Source organism: Delphinapterus leucas, unplaced genomic scaffold (genome assembly GCF_059928025.1).
Source record: "Delphinapterus leucas isolate spDelLeu-1000000601 "Yukka" unplaced genomic scaffold, BTC_Dleu_Yukka2 spDelLeu_asBTCV2_sq81, whole genome shotgun sequence".
NCBI classification, from domain to species: Eukaryota; Metazoa; Chordata; class Mammalia; order Artiodactyla; family Monodontidae; genus Delphinapterus; species Delphinapterus leucas.
This window is the reverse complement of record NW_028322290.1, coordinates 286,479-305,436: the sequence shown is the minus strand read 5'-3', so window position 1 is coordinate 305,436 and position 18,958 is coordinate 286,479. Positions and strand designations below refer to the sequence as shown.

The 18,958-nt window shown below is 38.3% G+C and overlaps 1 protein-coding gene across 1 annotated transcript in view; it reads left to right on the top strand.

Annotated features, from left to right (window-relative positions):
• The window catches only part of LOC149743772 (uncharacterized), a 102,141-nt gene that overhangs the window by 16,311 nt on the left and 66,872 nt on the right, over positions 1-18,958 (top strand). The window contains exon 4 of the mRNA XM_089906161.1: positions 14,438-14,701. Coding sequence (XP_089762287.1) covers positions 14,438-14,701 — 264 coding nt within the window. The remainder of the gene's footprint in view (positions 1-14,437; positions 14,702-18,958) is intronic.

The window sequence follows — 18,958 nt, the reverse complement described above, 5'->3', positions numbered from 1 at the left end:
AAGGCAGTGTCTAACTCAGAGAGCAAATTTTTTACCACAGATGGTCAGCAGACTTGCACTTAGATCTCATCAGCTCGGATTTTAAACTGGCCACCTTAGCCTTAAGGATAATGGGGTCTCCTAAACCAGGGCTCTGATAGTAAGGAATAAGGAGAGAGTGGTACTGATTAGCAGTGCCTGCTGTCCCAAACAAATATTATCCCCAAACTATTTTTTTTTATCCTATATTTTACTTTAAAGAATGGAGGGGAAACATTATGTATCTGTAAATAGCCTTTTAGAAAGGGTACAATTATATAGTTATACAACCCCCTGGAGGGCTCCTTTCTTCTAAAATCTCTTTAAAAACTGTTCAAGGTTAAGGACATTTTTATCTTAATTTAGTAACTTGCAGTCGATTATCTTGGAATGACATCCTCTCTCTGCAGATGTTCTGTCAGGCTTTAGAAAATTCTAGAAGTGGACAGAGAAGTGTTATGGTACATGTATTTGCAGTATGCACGTCTTTGAAATGAAATCCATTTAGGGACCAAAAGGCATTTCATGTCTTTGCTATACATTTTCACATATTTGCCTTTCCAGAATTCCTTTGAGCAAATCTGTTAGATGTAACGCATCCGTTTCTCCCATCTGAATTCTTTATTACTAAACGTTCTTCAGTATGCTCTCACTCCCCTCTGTCAAAGGCGTTTCTCTGGGTCCTCACCCTTCTCATCTCATATGTGAATGCGTATCTTAAACTGAAGCAACAGTCTGCTATGACTTCTCCATAACTTGAAGAACCCGTCTTTGTGGGAAAAAAAGTAGACTTACTAACTTAAAAGGTAAAATGCGCGCAATGTTTCTGAGAATTAAAAACTAAGATAAAAACATAAGCAATGGAAAAAACTTACAGTGGATCCTTTTCAAAGACTTTATTTTACAGAGAAGGCAACTGAGGTGTAAAGAAAAAATGCGTTAGTTAAACACTAAATGATAAACCTTAAACCTCAGTGGAGCAACACATGGACAGTTCATTTCTCACTCACTCAGGAGTGTAGTATGGACTTTGGTGGTCTGAGGGTCAGTTTTCTGCTCAGTTATTCAGGGACCCACCACCTTCATCAAGTGGCTCTACGTTTGTCCTAAAAAGGAAAGGAGAGAGGAAGCTGCAAGCTACAATTATCAACTCGTTATCCTTCAGACATAAACTCTTCAGGTCACCTCTGGTCACATTCTTTGGGACAGAACCATACCCAGATGCAAGCGGAGATGGAGAATGTTGTTCCTATCTTGGTCCTAGTGATGCCTCTACAGGCTGGAGGAGCTAATTAAAGTGTAGTCAACAGCTCGTTGTTTCTGCCACAATGAGTGATTAGCCTAAGACTGTGGATTAATTATGTGTGTGTGTCACATATACATATAATACACACAAACATATATGTGTGTGTATATATACATTTTTTAGCATGAGTTGACACATGGGGCTTCTGCCGTATCAAAAGAGTACAAACTGCCTCTTGTTGCTTTTCCTTAATTGAAGTTGACTACTACTATCTATTTCCCTTCATTTTGCTACCTCCCACCCCCCGCCTTTCAGTATTATATGAAAATTCTGAAAGAAATAATTTCAAAGTTTCCAGTGCTTTTCAACGTAATAGAATACTCAGACCTTAACAATTTTCCTGTGTGAAACTTTTGCCAGACTAAAATAGTTAACTTATGAAAAGTAAATTTAGATTGATACAAAAGAGAAAATAAGCTGATTTTTTTTTTTTTTTTACACAAATACCCCGAGCCAGGGTGGAAAATAAATGGAAAACTGGAGGAATTTAGATCCTTTTGTTGTAAATTTAAATATTTTTAATTGTAAAAATAATACAGGCTCATTGCAGAAACTCCAAAATTGAAAGGATTTAAAGAAAAAAGGAAAAATAACTCAAAATCCCATTTCTGATAAATCATCTCTGTAACATTTTTGAGGGTATCTTTGGAAACTCTTTTGTGACGGGGTGCATATAAATACAATGCAAGTATAAAATACCTTTAATTATTATATCAAACTACAAAGCAGTTCTATAGCATTTTCATTTAGTAATATAAGTATGATTACTCATCACCTAATAAAAATCTGCAGCATCATTTTTAATGGTTGAACAGCATTCTATTATTTATTTAACCAGTCCCTGCTGTTCAACATTTAGATTATTCCTGTTTTGCTTTGCTAAACAATGAGACAAGCATCCTTGTTCATATGTCTTTGAGCATTTGTTTATTTCCTTAGAATGGACTTCTAGAACTTGAATGGCTGGTTGTCAGTTCTGGTACATACTGACATATTGTCTTCCAGAAAGGTTACCGTGCTTTTTATTTCTACCAAGAATTTAACATCCAGTGTGGTTTCTTACACACACTCATCAGTACCAGTATTATCAATATCAATACCAGTATTATCAAGTTTTTTAAAACTTTGTCATTCTAGTCAGTAAAATATGACACCTGAATTATTTTATTTGTATTTCTTTGATTAATAATAGCAAGGTTGAACATATTTTCATATCTTTATTGGCTGTTAATACTTTTTAGTTTGTGACTTTATGACATCCATTTTTCATCGATGTATAACAACCTTTTATATATCAATGTGTTTATTTTGTTGTTTGTTGTAAATGCAATTTTTTTCTCTTCATTTATTAATTTTTATTTTGTGTGTGTTGAACTTCTTTAATACTGTCAAGTCTATTCAAAAACCCTTTAATGAACACAACAAATGTGGAAAATCAGTCATTCTCCTGCATTTTGTAATCAGTTTATTTCCTCTTGGGCAGTATGGAAATGTAAGTTCTTATTTCATCTTAAGGTTGGAAAGAATCTGTTCCCTCGGAAAAGGATTATAGTCTCCATGATGCAGTAATGGGAGATTTTATAGGGTAGGCAGGGTCGACAGAAGAAAAAACCCTAAATCACACTCCATTGGTGGTTGCCTTATTTATAAAAATGGCATTTGAGGTTGTGTGACTGCCATCAGGTAAGCAAAATTAATTTTTAGCGTGAAGTACTCCTATCAGCAAGAAGAGCCTAGGATAGGCTAGCAGTAAGAAGTGAGGGGTTATGGGATTGGGGCATAGCCTCTGTTTCCTCCAATGCAGCTGGAAATTTAAACTCTGGGGCTCCTGCTTGATCCAATCAGCCCAGCTAGTATGTGTTGCCAGGTAGGGTGAATAGACTCAGAAGTACAAGAGCTCATCCTTGGTCCCCTCTGGAAATGAGCAGAGAATACTGTGTCAAGCAGAGGTGATCAGTCCATGGTCTGGAGACTTGGATCTCCTCACATAGTCCTTAAAGTCAGGGTGAGACAAAAGGCCAATACAAATTATATTGATGACAGTATCAATGAGGTGACATTGAGTCCTTTGACCCAACGTGTGTCTGCAGTGTGCCATCCATTAGTAAATGGGCAAAGCCAATCTATCTGATACAATGAATGAATCTGACACTCATATTTTGAAAAACTGAAACTGTATCCATTTGTCAAGAACAGTGGCTACTTGTTCTGCTTTATTCCCCCTGGTAGAACTAGGTAACATTGCAGGCAGTAAGACGTTCCGGCATTTCACCCTGGAGTAGCCCCAAAACTGAAGAAGCTGTCTTATCAGTAGTTAGCTCCTTGTCACCAAGAATATTAAAGTAGATTTGTATGATTAGCAAATTAAAGAGACTGTAGTGCCTACCACTACTGTATTCACTAAGGCACCCAAGTTATTCTAAAGAAATCCTAATAATACATTAGGACCGTTTTGAATATTTTTATTTGATTAGCCGTAATCTTCTAGTTATAACATCCATCACCATTTTGACCACTGAAACTTGGCCTTTTCTTACAGCCTAGCCCTGTGGTCTTGGGCTAATCACTAACCTGCTTAGATACAATTTTCTTCTCTATGAAATAGAAACAATATTATATGCTTTGAAGGGCTGCAGGAAGATGAGCTGTAATGTTTATCAAGTGCCTAGTAAGTAGCCTGGCCCATAATAAATACTTGGCTAATTGTAGATGTTAGTTTCATTTTTAGTTTTATTTCCAAACATTGCTCTTTACTTTTGGAACTCTAAAATTTGTTTTGAGAGTGGAGGACTTGTTGTTTGGATTCCTCCAACACTCTCTGTATACTCTGTACTTCTATCCCTAGATCATTTATATTAATGGAATAAATGATCTTTGGTCTGGTGATTCCAAGGTGACGAGGAGCTAAATGGAGGTTCAGTATACACCTGGAAGTATGGATTTTCATGCCCAGTGCAAATGTGGGAAAGGCATTATTCCCACATTATAAAGGGGGTAAAGACCTCCAACTTGAGGAGACTCTGGGTTGAGAGATGAGAGATTTACAGGCACTGTGTTTATCCTACAGGGTACCACAGGGGCTTTTCTGTTCTGTAGCAAGAATTTGCACCTTATACCCTTGTAGTTAGAAGTAAAGCATACCACATAACTAATATCTAGTAAGCATTAGAGTTAGAATAAATACCATTTATTTAACGTTTCCTTTGTGTTAAGCATTTTACAGTTACAACATATGGATGGATACTATATTGTAATGGTTAAGAGTGTAGTTTTTTGAGCTGGATAATCCTGGATTGGAGTCTCATCTTTATTACCTCTTTTTTTTTCTGTTTTATTGAGGTATAATTGACAAAATTGTAAGATAGTCAAAGAGTATATCATGATGATTTGATATACATATCTGTTGTAAAAGGATCCTTCCCATCACGTTAATTAATACATCTAACAGCTCATGACACCTTTTTCCTTTTTTTCTTTTTTTGGTGAGAACACTTAAGTTGTATTCTCTCAGAAAATGTTAGTTATACAATACAGTATTATTGACTGTAGTAACTATGTTATACAGTAGATCCTCAGACCTTATTCATCCTGCAGCTGAAAGTTTGTACCCTTTTACCAGTCTTCCCCTCTTTTCCCCACCCACACCCCAGCCCCTGGCAACCAGTTTTCTACTCTGTTTCTATGAGTGTGGCTTTTTTTCTTTTTAGATTCCATATATAAATGATATCATTCGTATTTATCCTGTCTGGCTTATTTCGTCAGCATAATGCACTCCTGTTTCATCTATATGGTCACAAATGAAAGGATCTCCTTCATTTTTTTAAGGCTGAATAATATTCCATTACCTCTTAAGTGAGTGACTTTTGGTACATTGTTTACACTTCCTAAGCCTCAGGGTTTCTTTTCTTCTGTAAAAAAAAAAAAAATATATATATATATATATATATATACATACTAACAAGTTATTTTTTGATACGTGGAATGTTTGTTGAATCAACAAATAATTAGTTGAGATCATAAATGTGACACTTAGCACTGTATTAACATTTATTAATACTCTCCCTGTTAATTTCTACAATAAATTGTATAATAAGTAACAATAATAATAGTACTACTAGTAGTTTTAGAAAATGCATAGGATGTGCCAGGCATCATATACTGTACTACCCTCCTTCATGTGTACCACAAGTTACATGTGGATATCATCTTCCACGTTGTTTCCTTTAAAGAAAATTGAAGCTCAGCAAGATTGAGTAGCTTGCTCCAGATGTGAACTCAGGTCTGAATCACTCCACATATAGGTTCTTAATGACTCCATGTCTTTAATTCCACATCTGCATTTGTTTGTTGTTGTTGTTTTTAACTTTCCAAGCATCTGATCTGAAATTCCTTTCTCTTTGGGGAATTTTCCACTTTGTGGGTCTTGGTGAGAAACAGAGCCTTCCTCTCGTTATACAAGCTGAACATGTCAGATACACTGTTTACTCACATGCTCAGTCTCCCTTACAGATGGAAAACAGTCGGGCGACCTCAGGTTGGCCAACTGCACCCCTCTCTTGGATTTTGAATTACAAATAAATGATGTAAAGAAGCAAGGCCAGCAGTGCTGGGTCAACCTCCTGTTTCCTGTTCCTGCTTGGTAGCAAGGCCAGCTAGGACTTATAACATCACTTTGGCCTGATCCTATAATTGCAATAGCATAGCCTTGGCTTTCGGTTGTTTAGTCTGCTTCTAGTTACTGAGACCTAACCAGAAACTTCCAAAAGTTTCCTTTTCTGCTCAAATTAGCCGTATCTGGTTCCTGATGATTACAAATAAGACCTTTCCTGATATACAGTGGTGACCTACTTATCCAGGCAGATGTAACATCGTCCTGGCAGGGACAGAGGGCAGGCAAGTTCCTTGAACAGCTGAACAAGAAGAAAAAGACCTAAGAAGGAAGAATTGAAGCCAGTTCTGCTTGTGTTATAATTCTACCCGCAGCTGCCTCTGTTTCACAGACCACATGCTAAGGACCATGTCCCTTCCCCTGTAACAGACGAGCAAAGTAGACCCAGGCCTTCCAACCCAGAGACCAGCTGAGCTGTACCGTGGACAATCTAGGATGTGAAAGACTTCACTCAATGTCTTTGTCACTTGACACATTGTTCCTCTCTTTGGGAAGTAGCTTCTTTGTGTGACAAGAATATGCTAAACCAACACTTAAGTGGACAGAGGTGAACGATGCCAAAATTAGCTACAGAAAAAAAGGCGTAAAGACTTGTATTTTCTGTTATTTGAAGGTGTTAAGACCCCACATAGAATATGAGTCCTTTAAAGGAAAGTTGTGAATGGCCCAGGGAATGTTGAATTTCCATGTGGCCATATGTTCTTGATCGGTCACGATGATGATGATGGTAGCATCAGTAGCATTTATCAGTGTTTCCTGGGTGAGAGGCACTTTATCCTAATGACCTTTTAACCCCATGATGACCCTGTGAAGTAGGAAATACTGTTTCAGCATCTTCAGGGTTTTTCTTTTTTTTTTTTTTTTTTTATCAGGAATTTACCCTAGATCACAGTTGGGTGGTAGAACGACCAGAACTGGACACTAGCCTTTCCTGAATTCCCAGAGTGTGATCTTAGCAGTTATATTGCCTGATGCAGAGCCATGTAAATGTTGCCAAAGCAATGAAACGTGTACCTATTTCTAACAGATTCTAACTCAGAAGCTCTGGGGTTAAGTGCAGAGCAGTTGAGTGTGATTGTCTTTACAGACAGTAGATAACTTAAGAGAAGTTGTTTAAAAGTATATTTGCATATTGCACTACACTGTCATATCTGTGATTGGTTAGCTATTGAGTAACTAACACAAATCCCAATCCCATCTCTAATCTCATTCATCTCTTGTATGATATTTGACCTAATTGAGGCAGTTTTTTTTTTGCTCTTTCCCACAAACACACATCGAACATCCAAAACATGCTTACCATTTGTGAGCATATTCTCTTAGTTATTTAGGAGTTGAGTAAGAGTGAGAGAGAAGGGCTTCCCTCGTGGCGCAGTGGTTCAGTGCTCTGCCTGCCGATGCAGGGGACGCGGGTTCGTGCCCCGGTCCGGGAAGATCCCACATGCCGTGGAGCGGCTGGGCCCGTGAGCCATGGCCACTGAGCTTGCGCGTCCGGAGCCTGTGCTCCGCAACGGGAGAGGCCACAACAGTGAGGCCCGCGTACCGCAAAAAAAAAAAAAAAAAAAAGAAATACGGTCATCATTTATTTAATATCCTTTATGTTGTTAATCCCTCTTAGCATTTACTGCCATTCACTCATTTGTATTATTTGGAGTATAGCAGTTTATTCACACAGCATTTTTACATATGGCTTATCATTTGTATTCTATTTTAATAACACTAATAATTGTAGACTATTGACAAACTCATCAGACCCTACATATTCATTTCAAAATCATGAAAATAAGGTGGAAAATGAGGTGTAAAGTGGAAAATCTATGTGTATGTTTTCATTGGTGGAATGAGGAGCTACCTGAATATCACTCCTTCAGCTTTTTCTTCAAATGGTGCACTTTTTCCTCCATGCATAGCAGTCTCTTCCATTAGGTAAACAGTAGTCTTGAGGGCAAACCTCAGAAGTAGAAACAGGAGAACTTTTCAGTTATGGTAAAATCAAACATATTTTTCTTCAGTAGTGAAAAAAAAATCCTTCACGAGAAGTTCAACCACCGTGAGTTCCATGGTGAAAAACTTTCCACTTATAGATGCAACTTCCCCCAGAATTCTGAGAAATGTCGGTAGTAGAGAGGGGTGTTGCATACACCTGTTTCATTTCCCTCTGACTTTTCCTCCTCCTTTCTCTATTGACATTAAAATCTATAGTGAAAGCACATAGTAAGCAGTCTAGGACAATTGATATGACATTTGATCTAAATCTCCAAAGTCTATTTTAGATGGGGATGCTATGAGAGTCACAGGAGGGGAAAAAATCTAGAATTATTCTTATGTGATCAAATGTACTAAAATAACAAAAGCAAATCTTATTTCTAGCTAATAAAATAGCATTCCTTATATGATGTCATATTATGGCAGAAAAGAAATATATGCGTCTATTTTCTTCTATATTAAAACTGCTAAGGAGTGGGGACCAATGAACTAAATCAATTGTTTTGGGTTCAAGTTGTAGTTTTTAGTAGCCATCCTTCTTAGCAAGTTTTCAGAAGCAAATGTAGTTCGTTTACTATCACCACTAAATGTGCAATTGTGTAGATTTGTGGAAAAAAGTATTATCAAATATATATACTTCAAAATGATTTGTGTAAATTTTTCTATTCATATTATTATTCTCCTTAAGTAAATCAAAATCTACTATATACTGTGTTTTTCTTCTATAGCTTAAAAGGGGAATGTATGTTGAAACTTATTCAAATATTTATTAGGTGTCTACTAAGTGCCAGGCACTCTACTAGGCAGTAGAGATGTTGTATTAGAGGTGGAAAATGTCCTTGACCTCCAGAACTGATACTCTTGTAAGAGAAATACTGGGTCAAACTAAGTCAACAGTTTCTTTGCTACAGAGCTTTTTACGAGTCTTGTGAATTATGAGTCTCTGATAAGGAGATGCAGTGGACAACAGATCCCAAATTTATTTGAAATCTTTTCCTTCATGGACTGTCTCATAGGATTTATGATCCACTGAACACACCTTGAGAGACACTAGTATTCTGCAGTGGTTAGTTAATTGTTTTCTATTAAACAACTATATACTGAATCCATGATATTGAGTAATAATATCCATGATATTATTATCTGGATTTTTTGGAGGATACAATGATGTACATGGCCACTGTGATGATAAGGGGGTCCAGTTTAGTTAAGAAGAGAAACCACAGGAGTTATAACTTAATGTAACAAAGAAATACACACACATATATATATTTATATGTAAATTACTATTTATATAGTATACAGTGTCTTCTGAAGAAGATAGAGTTGTTTGTAACTTGGGATCTCACAGGAGGTTTCACAGAGAAGGTAGACCCTGAGCTGGGCAGAATTTCAGTAAGTTAATTTGGTTCTGACCGTACAATAAGATCAGGTATTTGCACTGGTCAATCTGACCTTGATGGAACAGCATTCCATTTGCAGGGAATAGTGTGATCAAACATGCAGTGGTGGAGATTGCCAGATTGTAATATTCCAGTACCTGGAAAGTGTTGGAACGTCTGCTTTCTCCACGGTCTAGAAAAGTGAATCTCGAGTGAAATGCAAGTATAATGGAGGCCAGTGCTCTTTGCGTTGTACACTGCTTTGATTCTACAACATGCAACAATGTAGTGATCTGTTTCAGATTGTCATTATTCGAGAGGGTTCTTAGTAACAGGAGTGGAAAAGGAAGACCTCTCTTCCTGTGTTTCTGCCCTATGCTCTTAAGCCAGAAAATGTACCAACATCACTGACCTGACCTTGTCTCAGGTATCTATCAGGATCTACTAGAATCATTCTAGTGAAAGGTAACTAGATGTCCAAAGGACTTAAAAGATACACTATAACCTTTGTATACTTTATATACCTGGTGAAACAAAAATGTCACCTGAGTGGTCCCCTTCCCTAGAAATACCAGTATGTTTTTCCAGTGCATGGCAGAACTTTGCAGGTAAAACTGGGATAAAGGTGAAGAACAGTCTTAAAATTCTAGTCCTTGAACAGCACCTAACACAAAACAGGTTTTCAATAATCTTAGCAACAGTATTCACAAATAATGACCATCAGCGTAACTGCTCTTTTGTGCCAAAATACATTACCATATTACTTTTTTCCCTTCAGCTTTACAACTTGGGTTCTATTATTGTTTTCATTTTACAGGTTAGGAAAGTGAGGCTCAGAGATGCTAAGTCACTTGGGCAAGGTCACAGAGCTTGTAGGAGATAAACCTGCACGCTTACTGTTGGATCCTACAAACCAGACCATAATTTAAGTCCTTCAAAATATACCTCAGAACATTTGAGTAAATTAATGAATAAATCCTCCTAGTCAGACTGACCAGATCATTATATTAGGTTCAGCTATAAGTGGAGGAAAGTCGTAGTCATAGTTGGACAGTTAATACAGTAATTTACTTGCTTTGAATTTTCTAAATGATGTTTAGCTGGTAGTTTCATGATGATAACCATCGAATAAAAACAGGCATATTTTGGTGTTTGGAATAAGATCTCATATTGAGTAAAATACATATTGATTTCTAGACCTATATGATGTGAGTAACAGATGACATTGAGATGTCATCTAGAAGTACTCCTGTGCAGTTCATCATGTCAACCCAGCTAATAATTTTAGAATGTTCAGAGTGAATAATATATGCAGCCATAAAGCATATTTCTAATCAATGCAAATAATATTTTTCCTATGCTAAACCCAGAGTTAAGTTATAACACGCATCATAAGATTAATGGGCCATTTTTTCTTCATCACTTTGCTAAATGACTTAGTCTGGAAACCATTCAGAAGGTTGCGAATTGGAGCTGAGCAGTAGTAGTGAGACTGTGCCTCTGATGATGAAACTAATTCCACCCCGACCCCTACCGCTCCCTTCTTGGGAAAGAAGGCAACACTTCTCCTAGAAAAAGTCACAGGTTCGTAAGCTGGCTTGTATAATACGTTTGGAGGAATAGTGTGTCTTTTAAGCAGAGCCTATCTCGGCATATAAAATAATTTTTACCTACCATTTAATGAAATTAACACTCGCTTTGAGGCTAGGTCTTTTGCCATTTGACTCCTGGATCACGTCTATGGATATATTTTTTTCTTGAGACGAAGTGTGAACCCAATATAGTATCCGTCATTCAGTCTATCTAGCTGATGTACGTCATCTGAAGCACAAGCTCCCTGAGGCCAGGCACTTTATCTGCTCTATCAGTGTAGCCCTGATGCCTAGTGTCTAGCTTTTGGAGATTCTTAATAAACATTTGTACTGAATAAGGTATGTATATGGTGAGCAAAAGTTGGCTTCCCATTCTACAGTCAAGAGTATCCCACTCATGTTCTGTGAACACTGGATAGCAGAATCTTACTATGTTATTTTTCTGTTCCCTTTGCAAGTTTCCTGAAAGGGCATTCCTGTCCTTAGAATGTCCATCTCCTCCCATCTTCCTGGAGAATAACTCTTCTTTCTTAAATACTTAGCCCCATTATTGACTCTTTAAGATTGAATGTATTACCTCCTTACAAACAGGAAAATGCAGTGCTTTTTTTTTTTTTTTTCGACAGTTTATCACCAGAAAATTATTCTAACACCTGAAATTCTGGACCTAAAATGCCTGGACTAGTGGTTCTCAAAGTCTGGTACCCAGACCAGCACATCAGCTGCACGTAGGAATTTTTAGAAGTGAAAGTCTTGGGCCCTGCTCCAGACCTACAGACTGGGACACTCTGGGGGTGGGGCCCACTACCTGTTTCAGCAAGCTCTCTTGGTGATGCTGATGCATACTCAAGTTTGAGACCCACTGCTTAGACCTAGAGCTTAAGGTTTAGGCTTTGGACAGATCTGAGTCCTAAACACTACTGAGACACTGGAGTGACCATGAGCAAGTTACTTCTGGGAACCTCTTAGCATCTGTGTGCCTTGCTTAGCTAATAGTGATTTTAATTAATTAGAATAATGCACACGGTGTACTCAAGAGAGTAACCAAAGCATACTTTATGTTCCATAAATTCTAGCTGTTTACCATTATCATCAATCAGAGCTTACTGACACATCCTGAAGACATTCTTCTAATAAGTGTAATAATGTGGTTTGTAAAATTAACAGCTTAGAAGAGCATATTACGAAGTTCATCAGACAGGGTCTCAGCAGGAAATCAGGGGTACATCAATAAGGATAAATTGAGCCCAATGTAGAGAATCAAGAGATAGTGTAGTGCCCCTGGGTTCAGTAAAAGTGTGGCTACTTTATAGGAGATGAAAGAGAAAGGAAGCCTTGCTGGAGAGAGAGTCCTCTCCAAAGATGCTGTGATGCCCCACAGAGAAGCACTATACGTTAGTTGGGGGATGCAGCCAACTCCCAGCAATTTGGCAAGAATTAATACCCTAACTTCACTCCCCTCCTTCATTCCCTACAATCTTCTATTGGTACTCTTCATTGGTGAGCCAAACAGAAGCCAGAGCAAGGACACTTACTAAGATAGGCCATGCAAGCCATCCATATAGAATTGGGTGGAGAAAGGATGTGGAAGGGCAGATAGGACATATTTCCCGCAGGTGGTGAGCGAGCTGTAAAGTCACTCGCCCTTCTAACATCTTTGCCATTGCAGGAGCACGGAGGAGCGAGTGGTTAGTTCTGACTTGGCAGATCCAGGAGACTGCAGGACAGAACTGGTATATGAGTTGGGCTTTAAAGGTAGATTTGAATTTTAATGGAGAGTATGGAGTAAGAAATGGTGAAGAACCAAGGGAAAGGGAGATTCATTGCAAATGGAGAAAAGAAAAGTGGCATAAAGACAAGAAAAGTCAAGACTTATGGAAGAGATAGCAAATACTCTGCGTGTGACTGGAGCAGAGAATGGGTAGACGAAGGCTGGAAGTTAAGATGAAGTCATCCTTGAATAACATTAAAGTTTCCTCCTTTAACCTCAATTTCCACCTTCTACTCCCTTCACTAACATTGGAAAATTAAAAGTGAATTTGACTGGGTTGGTGGCAATGGCAGTATGAAGCAAAGAGAGGAGAATAAGAGTAAAAAATTTCGTAGTACCTTGGTGAAGCTGGGTAAATGATGGGTGGTGGTGTCACGTCAAAGCATGGGCAAGTGATTGTGACAAATATAGGCTTATTTCTTGACTATATGACTTCAGTTAAGGTACTTAAGCCCTCTAGGCTGCAGTCTCCCAACCTGTAAAATGGGGATAAAACCTCGCTTCCTCCAAGGTTTCTGTGAGGATCTAATGAGAAATGGAAGTAAAGAGTTGAGTCCAGCAATCAGTTTTTAATACATATAAACTAATGTGAGGATAAGGGTAAGAATACTTGCTATCATTTATTGAATACTTATTATGTGTCCAATATTGTGCTAGTCTATTTACATATCTTTTCTCACTTAGCTTTCTTTTCTCTTATCTGCCTTTCTATAGGCAAGAGATAACTGATGGCTCAGTTATGAGGAAATGCAGTTGTGAGGAAAATGTCAGAGGGAAAATGTACCAGAAAGTTAATTCCTAATGGATCTGTCAGCCTTAAACAGAGCATGTCTGTGCTAAAATGTGTAAAATATCTGTGCTAAAACTACTCAATTGGACAAGTTTTGATAAAGTATTAACTTAACGAATAGGCATAAACAGCTTGGAGCTTTTTGGGGGGTATGTGGTAATATTAGTATTGGTGTGATGACTTTTGAAAGTTCTATGGCGTATAGAAGTCAAAAAGAAGACCCAGAAAGGGGGAAAACTCTCTCTGAAAGTTATTGGGGAAGTCTGGCTAGTAAGACTCCAAAAGGGAGAATCAGTAAGAGGCCAGGTTATTCATAGGCCTTCTAAGAATGTGTCCATGAGAAATATTTACAATGATTGGATGCCGGAATAAAGGAGAACACTGGCTCCATAAATGGTAACTTATTTTCCACAAACAGGCTAATGATAAAAATAATGAAAATCTGATGGATTTTTGAGAGTTTCATTGACCAAACTGAGACAAAAGTACATAACAGCTAGATGCTCATAGTTTTAATCAGTTCACTTTGGAGTCAAGCAGAGATAGCACCTGAAATGGTAAGGGACGTTTATGCAAGGTCACAAAGGTTTTTGGTGGTGCATTTGGGATATAAACCCATTTCCGTAAGAATTCTTTCGGAAGTCAAATGTTTGCTTGTCAAAAGTAGCATGAACTTACTTCCAGGAAAAGTTCCTAAGAAAAAATAATTTGAGTAATGAAGAACACTGATGTAACAGATAATTTAAGAACCCAGAAACAGAGGTAAAGAGTAAAGCAATTATGGGTTAAGAGTCTGCATAGGCAGAAGGAGCGGAGAGGCTGCTGCTCAATGGCGGAAAAGCGGCCGGTGTTCTGACCGCTTCGTCCCCCTAGCAGTTGCGGGGGAGTTTCCTGCCGGCGCGGCTGGAGTCTCTGTTTCTCAGGGTTCGGTGGCTGGAAGATGCTCCAGAGAGACGAGGCTGCGGCGGAGGAGGTGGCGGCGGCCGAATCGGCAACGGCGCTAGGGTGGAGAGAAGGCGGCGTGCGGGGCCCAACGGTGTAAACAGCCCCGGAGGCGGCGGAGGCGGTGGCCAAGCCCCCGAGGGGGAAGCGGCGCCTCCTGTGGAAGCCTGGGCTGAGTGCAGCAGAGAGGTTCTGCGGCGGGCGCGAGCGGACGCCCTAGACCTCGCCTCCCTCCCTCGCCCCAGGTAAGGCCGCTGGGCGCCCCGCCGCAGGGGGAATGGCTCGCGGGCACCGCCGAGGCCCCGGACCGTTTTCGGGGTGCCGCCGAGCTGCGGCCGGGACCTCTCCCCGCTTAATCCTCGCCTCTTTCCCTCGGCCGCGGAGCCCAGAGGAGCAGGACGCCGGGCCTGGCTCCTGGCTAGGTCCCTTCCCCAGCCGCCGCCTCCGCGCTCGGCCGAGGCTGGGAGAGGCTCGGGGCAGGGAATTTTAGTTTGCTCCAAAGCCTGGAAGTAAACTGCTTGTCCCTGTTCTCTGCGAGCATCTCTTTCACCTGAAAGCACTGGGGCTACTCCAGGCCGTAACTCGTCCCTTCCTGGTGCATGCCTGTTTGAAAACACTACCTTTTCCCATTTGTTTCCTCATTAGCTTCTGCCTTCCTCTGCGCTCCATTTCACTTCTTCGTTAAATCTTCTTTCTCGCTCTTCTGTCTACGCGTCTCACCACCTCCTTCCTCCTTAGCGACTTTATTTAAATCGTTTCTCTTTTTCTTCTCAGGAGACTCCGGTCTTCTCTTCCCTGTCTTCCCCAGCAGTCCTTTTCGGATGTCATTCTTTTTACTAGTGAAGTTCTTAAATGAAACTGCTATCGTCAGTGTCCCAAATCTACCAGAGGCCCATTAAGAATAGACTCACCAGCTTTAAGTGGCAGATCAGTTTCTGATTTCACCGAGCCTAACATCCTTTTTAAAAAATTGTATTATTAAATGTAGAGTGTGGAAATAGCCCTGAAGCTATTTTTAAAATGAAGGGCTCAATGAGTGTTGGAAATAGTTATTTCATTTTTTCAAGTTGCATGACCTCTAATGTCAGATTGAGCAGATCTAGAACATTTTTGCCCATCTTGTCTGGCAGAATGCTTCTGAAGCGTTTTGATAGCGGCTCACATTCATCACTATTCAAGTTGGCTTAAAAGCAGTTTGAAAACTTTAGAAAAAAGACATTATGAGAACAACTAGGAAGCTGTTTTGATGAAGTCACTGTTAAATACCTTTTAAAATAGGCTTCACATGTTTAATGTATCAAAATAAAGTTGGCGGGGGTCTTGTAAAAAGGATTATTTAGGAATTTGAGTAGTCTTAAGAGTTATGTAGCTATTTTGGGAAAAACATTCTTTTTCTGTTAACAAACGTTTACAACTCCTGTGATGTGAGAATTACCGAGGTTTACTGTGGGATTAACACAGGAACTCATTTTATTTGAGCTACTATATGGATGTAGAAGTGGTAAATTGCTCAGGTTAGAGTAAATCAGTATGTAGAAGAAAAAAACAAGAGTCTGCATAAATTCCCCTGGAAGGGGGATATGGTCAGACATGGCAATTTGAAAACAGTGAGTCACCAAAAGTAAAAGTAAATTACAAGCTGTTTTGGGGGTCTTCAAGAGAGATTTTATAGATTGACCAACAACAGCAGCAAGGATAAAATATAACGCTGTCATGTAGACTGCAGCCTGAAAAGAAAGCATTGCAGAAAAGCCACATCATCCTGAATTTATATTTCCGTGCATTTGAACAGATTGGAGAGCAGTAAAGTTGTTTTAAGAGCGAGTGATTTAAGTCAGCCAGCTTGTGAATAATACAAGATATTTTTGCATTTACATTAACTTATGTCCATAAATAACGAACTTTAACAATGAACAAAATCCATAATCCTGATAATGCTAAGAAAACTGGAAAGATACCTTTACCTTGAAAAGACAGCATAAAGAAGACAGCATAGAAATTTAGGGAGATTGCAGTTTTGGAAAAATTATATTAACATTTATTAGCTGCTACAGCTTTGAAATGTGATGATTTAAAGAAAGAAGTAGACTGTTGATTTCTAAAAGGTAATGTGTTGGCTGAAAGAGAAGAGAATCTTGTTGAGACCTAAAGTGTTCTTTTAAGGATATATTTCAATGTCATTTCAAAAAATAAACACATTTCCCATAACAAAACAGTGAGGTTAATGGAATAATGCAGGTGAAAGCTTTTTGGCCCAAAGGAGTTCCGTCCTTTGGAACAAAGTTTTATTGTTGAACACACCATGACCCAGGCCTGTGAGTGCCAGCACAGTGGCTGTTTTTACAAGATCTGGTACAATATTCACAGTAGTTCTGGCCTTAGCACTAGGCAAGGATCATTCTTTTTGTATCTTCCCGATTGCTTCCTCTACAGAAATGGGATAATCCCTCCTCTTCTAAACTGGAAAGTAGTTTCTTCCCTCAATAAAACTAGTTTCTTCTCCAGGTTGAGCTTTTCCAACTCTTAGAGGTCTAAAATGAATGATATGAAACATACTATATTTGCATCTATTTTTATTTAAGAGTTCTCTAAGGAGATTTATCTAATTAAATAGGAATTTCCTAAGAGATGCCAAAATAAACAATCAACAAGTTTTCTTTAGAGATAATATATATTATATAACAAGATCCACCTAAGAGTTAAAATATAAGTAGGTATACAATTTAACTATTTGAAGATAATTTTTCTTCTTACCACTGAAGCAATAAGCAGGTAGTAGTACAATTTGGGGAAAACAATATTTCTGGCTTTTGTTTTATTTTAATTTGTGATATTCATGAGATCTTTTGTGAATCTTTTGGGTATATAGTAAAATTCATGGGTTTTTAACTTTGTATTGACTCGTATTTTTGTAGGTTTAAAATTTTTCTTCTGGCTTTAATTTATACTATCTCCTTTTACTTTTTCATTTAGAAATAATGTATTTTTCTCAGGATTGCAATCTCAGTGCAGTCCTCTACTTTTCTGTCTCTTAGACGTCTACATTTTTGTCTAGTTAGTACATTTCTAGTGTTTTATACAATTGATAAGAACTCTTTAATCTTATGAATTCTTTATATTTTCTCTTTGGAGACAAGACTTATAGGGATTTCCTTGGGTTTAAACTAGAAAGAAAAACGAATTTGCATATGAAATGTTGAAGGCTTTGTTACAAAGTGGGTTAACATTATATGTATGTTTGAAATAAACTACTTCAACCAGAGCACCTAGCTGTTAGCCTCCAGATTAATATCTATCATAAAATATGTGCATGCTTCCAACACATGGCATTGCCTCCTATTACTGCATGTCCAGGAGAAATTGTCTTGTCTTGTAGCAAAGGGCATTAGCTCTTTGCACGTTTTTTTTTTTTTTTTTTTAATGACAGCTATCCAAAAATCAAGCTGAACCCTTGTATATGAGGACAGAAAAGGACAATTTTTAGACAGGTCTAATATCCAGTTGTACCTTTCAGTCACTTAGAGAGAAGGCTTAGACCCCTGAAGCCCAAAGTCACAGGTTTTTTAGGATTATGGTGGTATATACCTCCAGTTTATAGAAAAAAAATGCGTTGTAGAAAGTCCAAGTTAAATTAGGACTAAAATCCAAGTTAAATCTAGAACTAAAGTTTTACTGCCCCAAATACTTGTAAACTCTAGGTTACTGCTCTGTTGTCCATTTCATCAGTTGCAAAATATTCAAGTTAGTCTTTCAGTGCTAACAAGAACATAAAAATGCATTATGTCTAAAAGCAGAACATGAATGCCAAGCCAGATCTGCGCATTACCTGAGAGTTTGGAGGGCCACCCAAGCGGCATCTACTTGTTTGCTACTGACCTTCAGTTAGACTTGCTCAAGAATTGTTACCATGTAATAACATACACCTTATGTACTCTTGAGTTTATTGAAAACACACAGCAAATGTGCACACACACACACACATACACACCAGCACACCAGCACGCACCTACTCTAGAGCCTAGAATTTTAAGAGTCAGAACTTTTTACTTGCTTCTGGATTAAGATGGACCCTGTATTTCCTCAGCATGCTAATTAGAAACTCTATAAACAATTCAAAACCAGCTTCTTAAAATTCTGTTTTAAAAAAATTGATGTTAAATATTATCCTCAGAGAGTTCTACTGTGACTTTTCAAATTGTTTTTTTCTCCCTTCATGGGATAAACAGTTAGGGTTTCTTTTTGTTTGTTTTTTTATCTCTCATTGTAAAAAATTCTATCTTAAAAGCTGATTTATTATTTCTTCCTTAGCATGGATGACATGGGAACAAAGCTGATATTTCATCAGTCTTGTTTTTATTTAAGTTGAAAGGTTATATATTTCTACTATCTACTGCAATAATGCCAAATATTTTTATAGTGCTTGTAAATCTTATGACATTATTTTTTTAGTTTGTATTTAAGGCATTTACTCAAAAGGGACCATATGCCTCAGTTCATGTTAC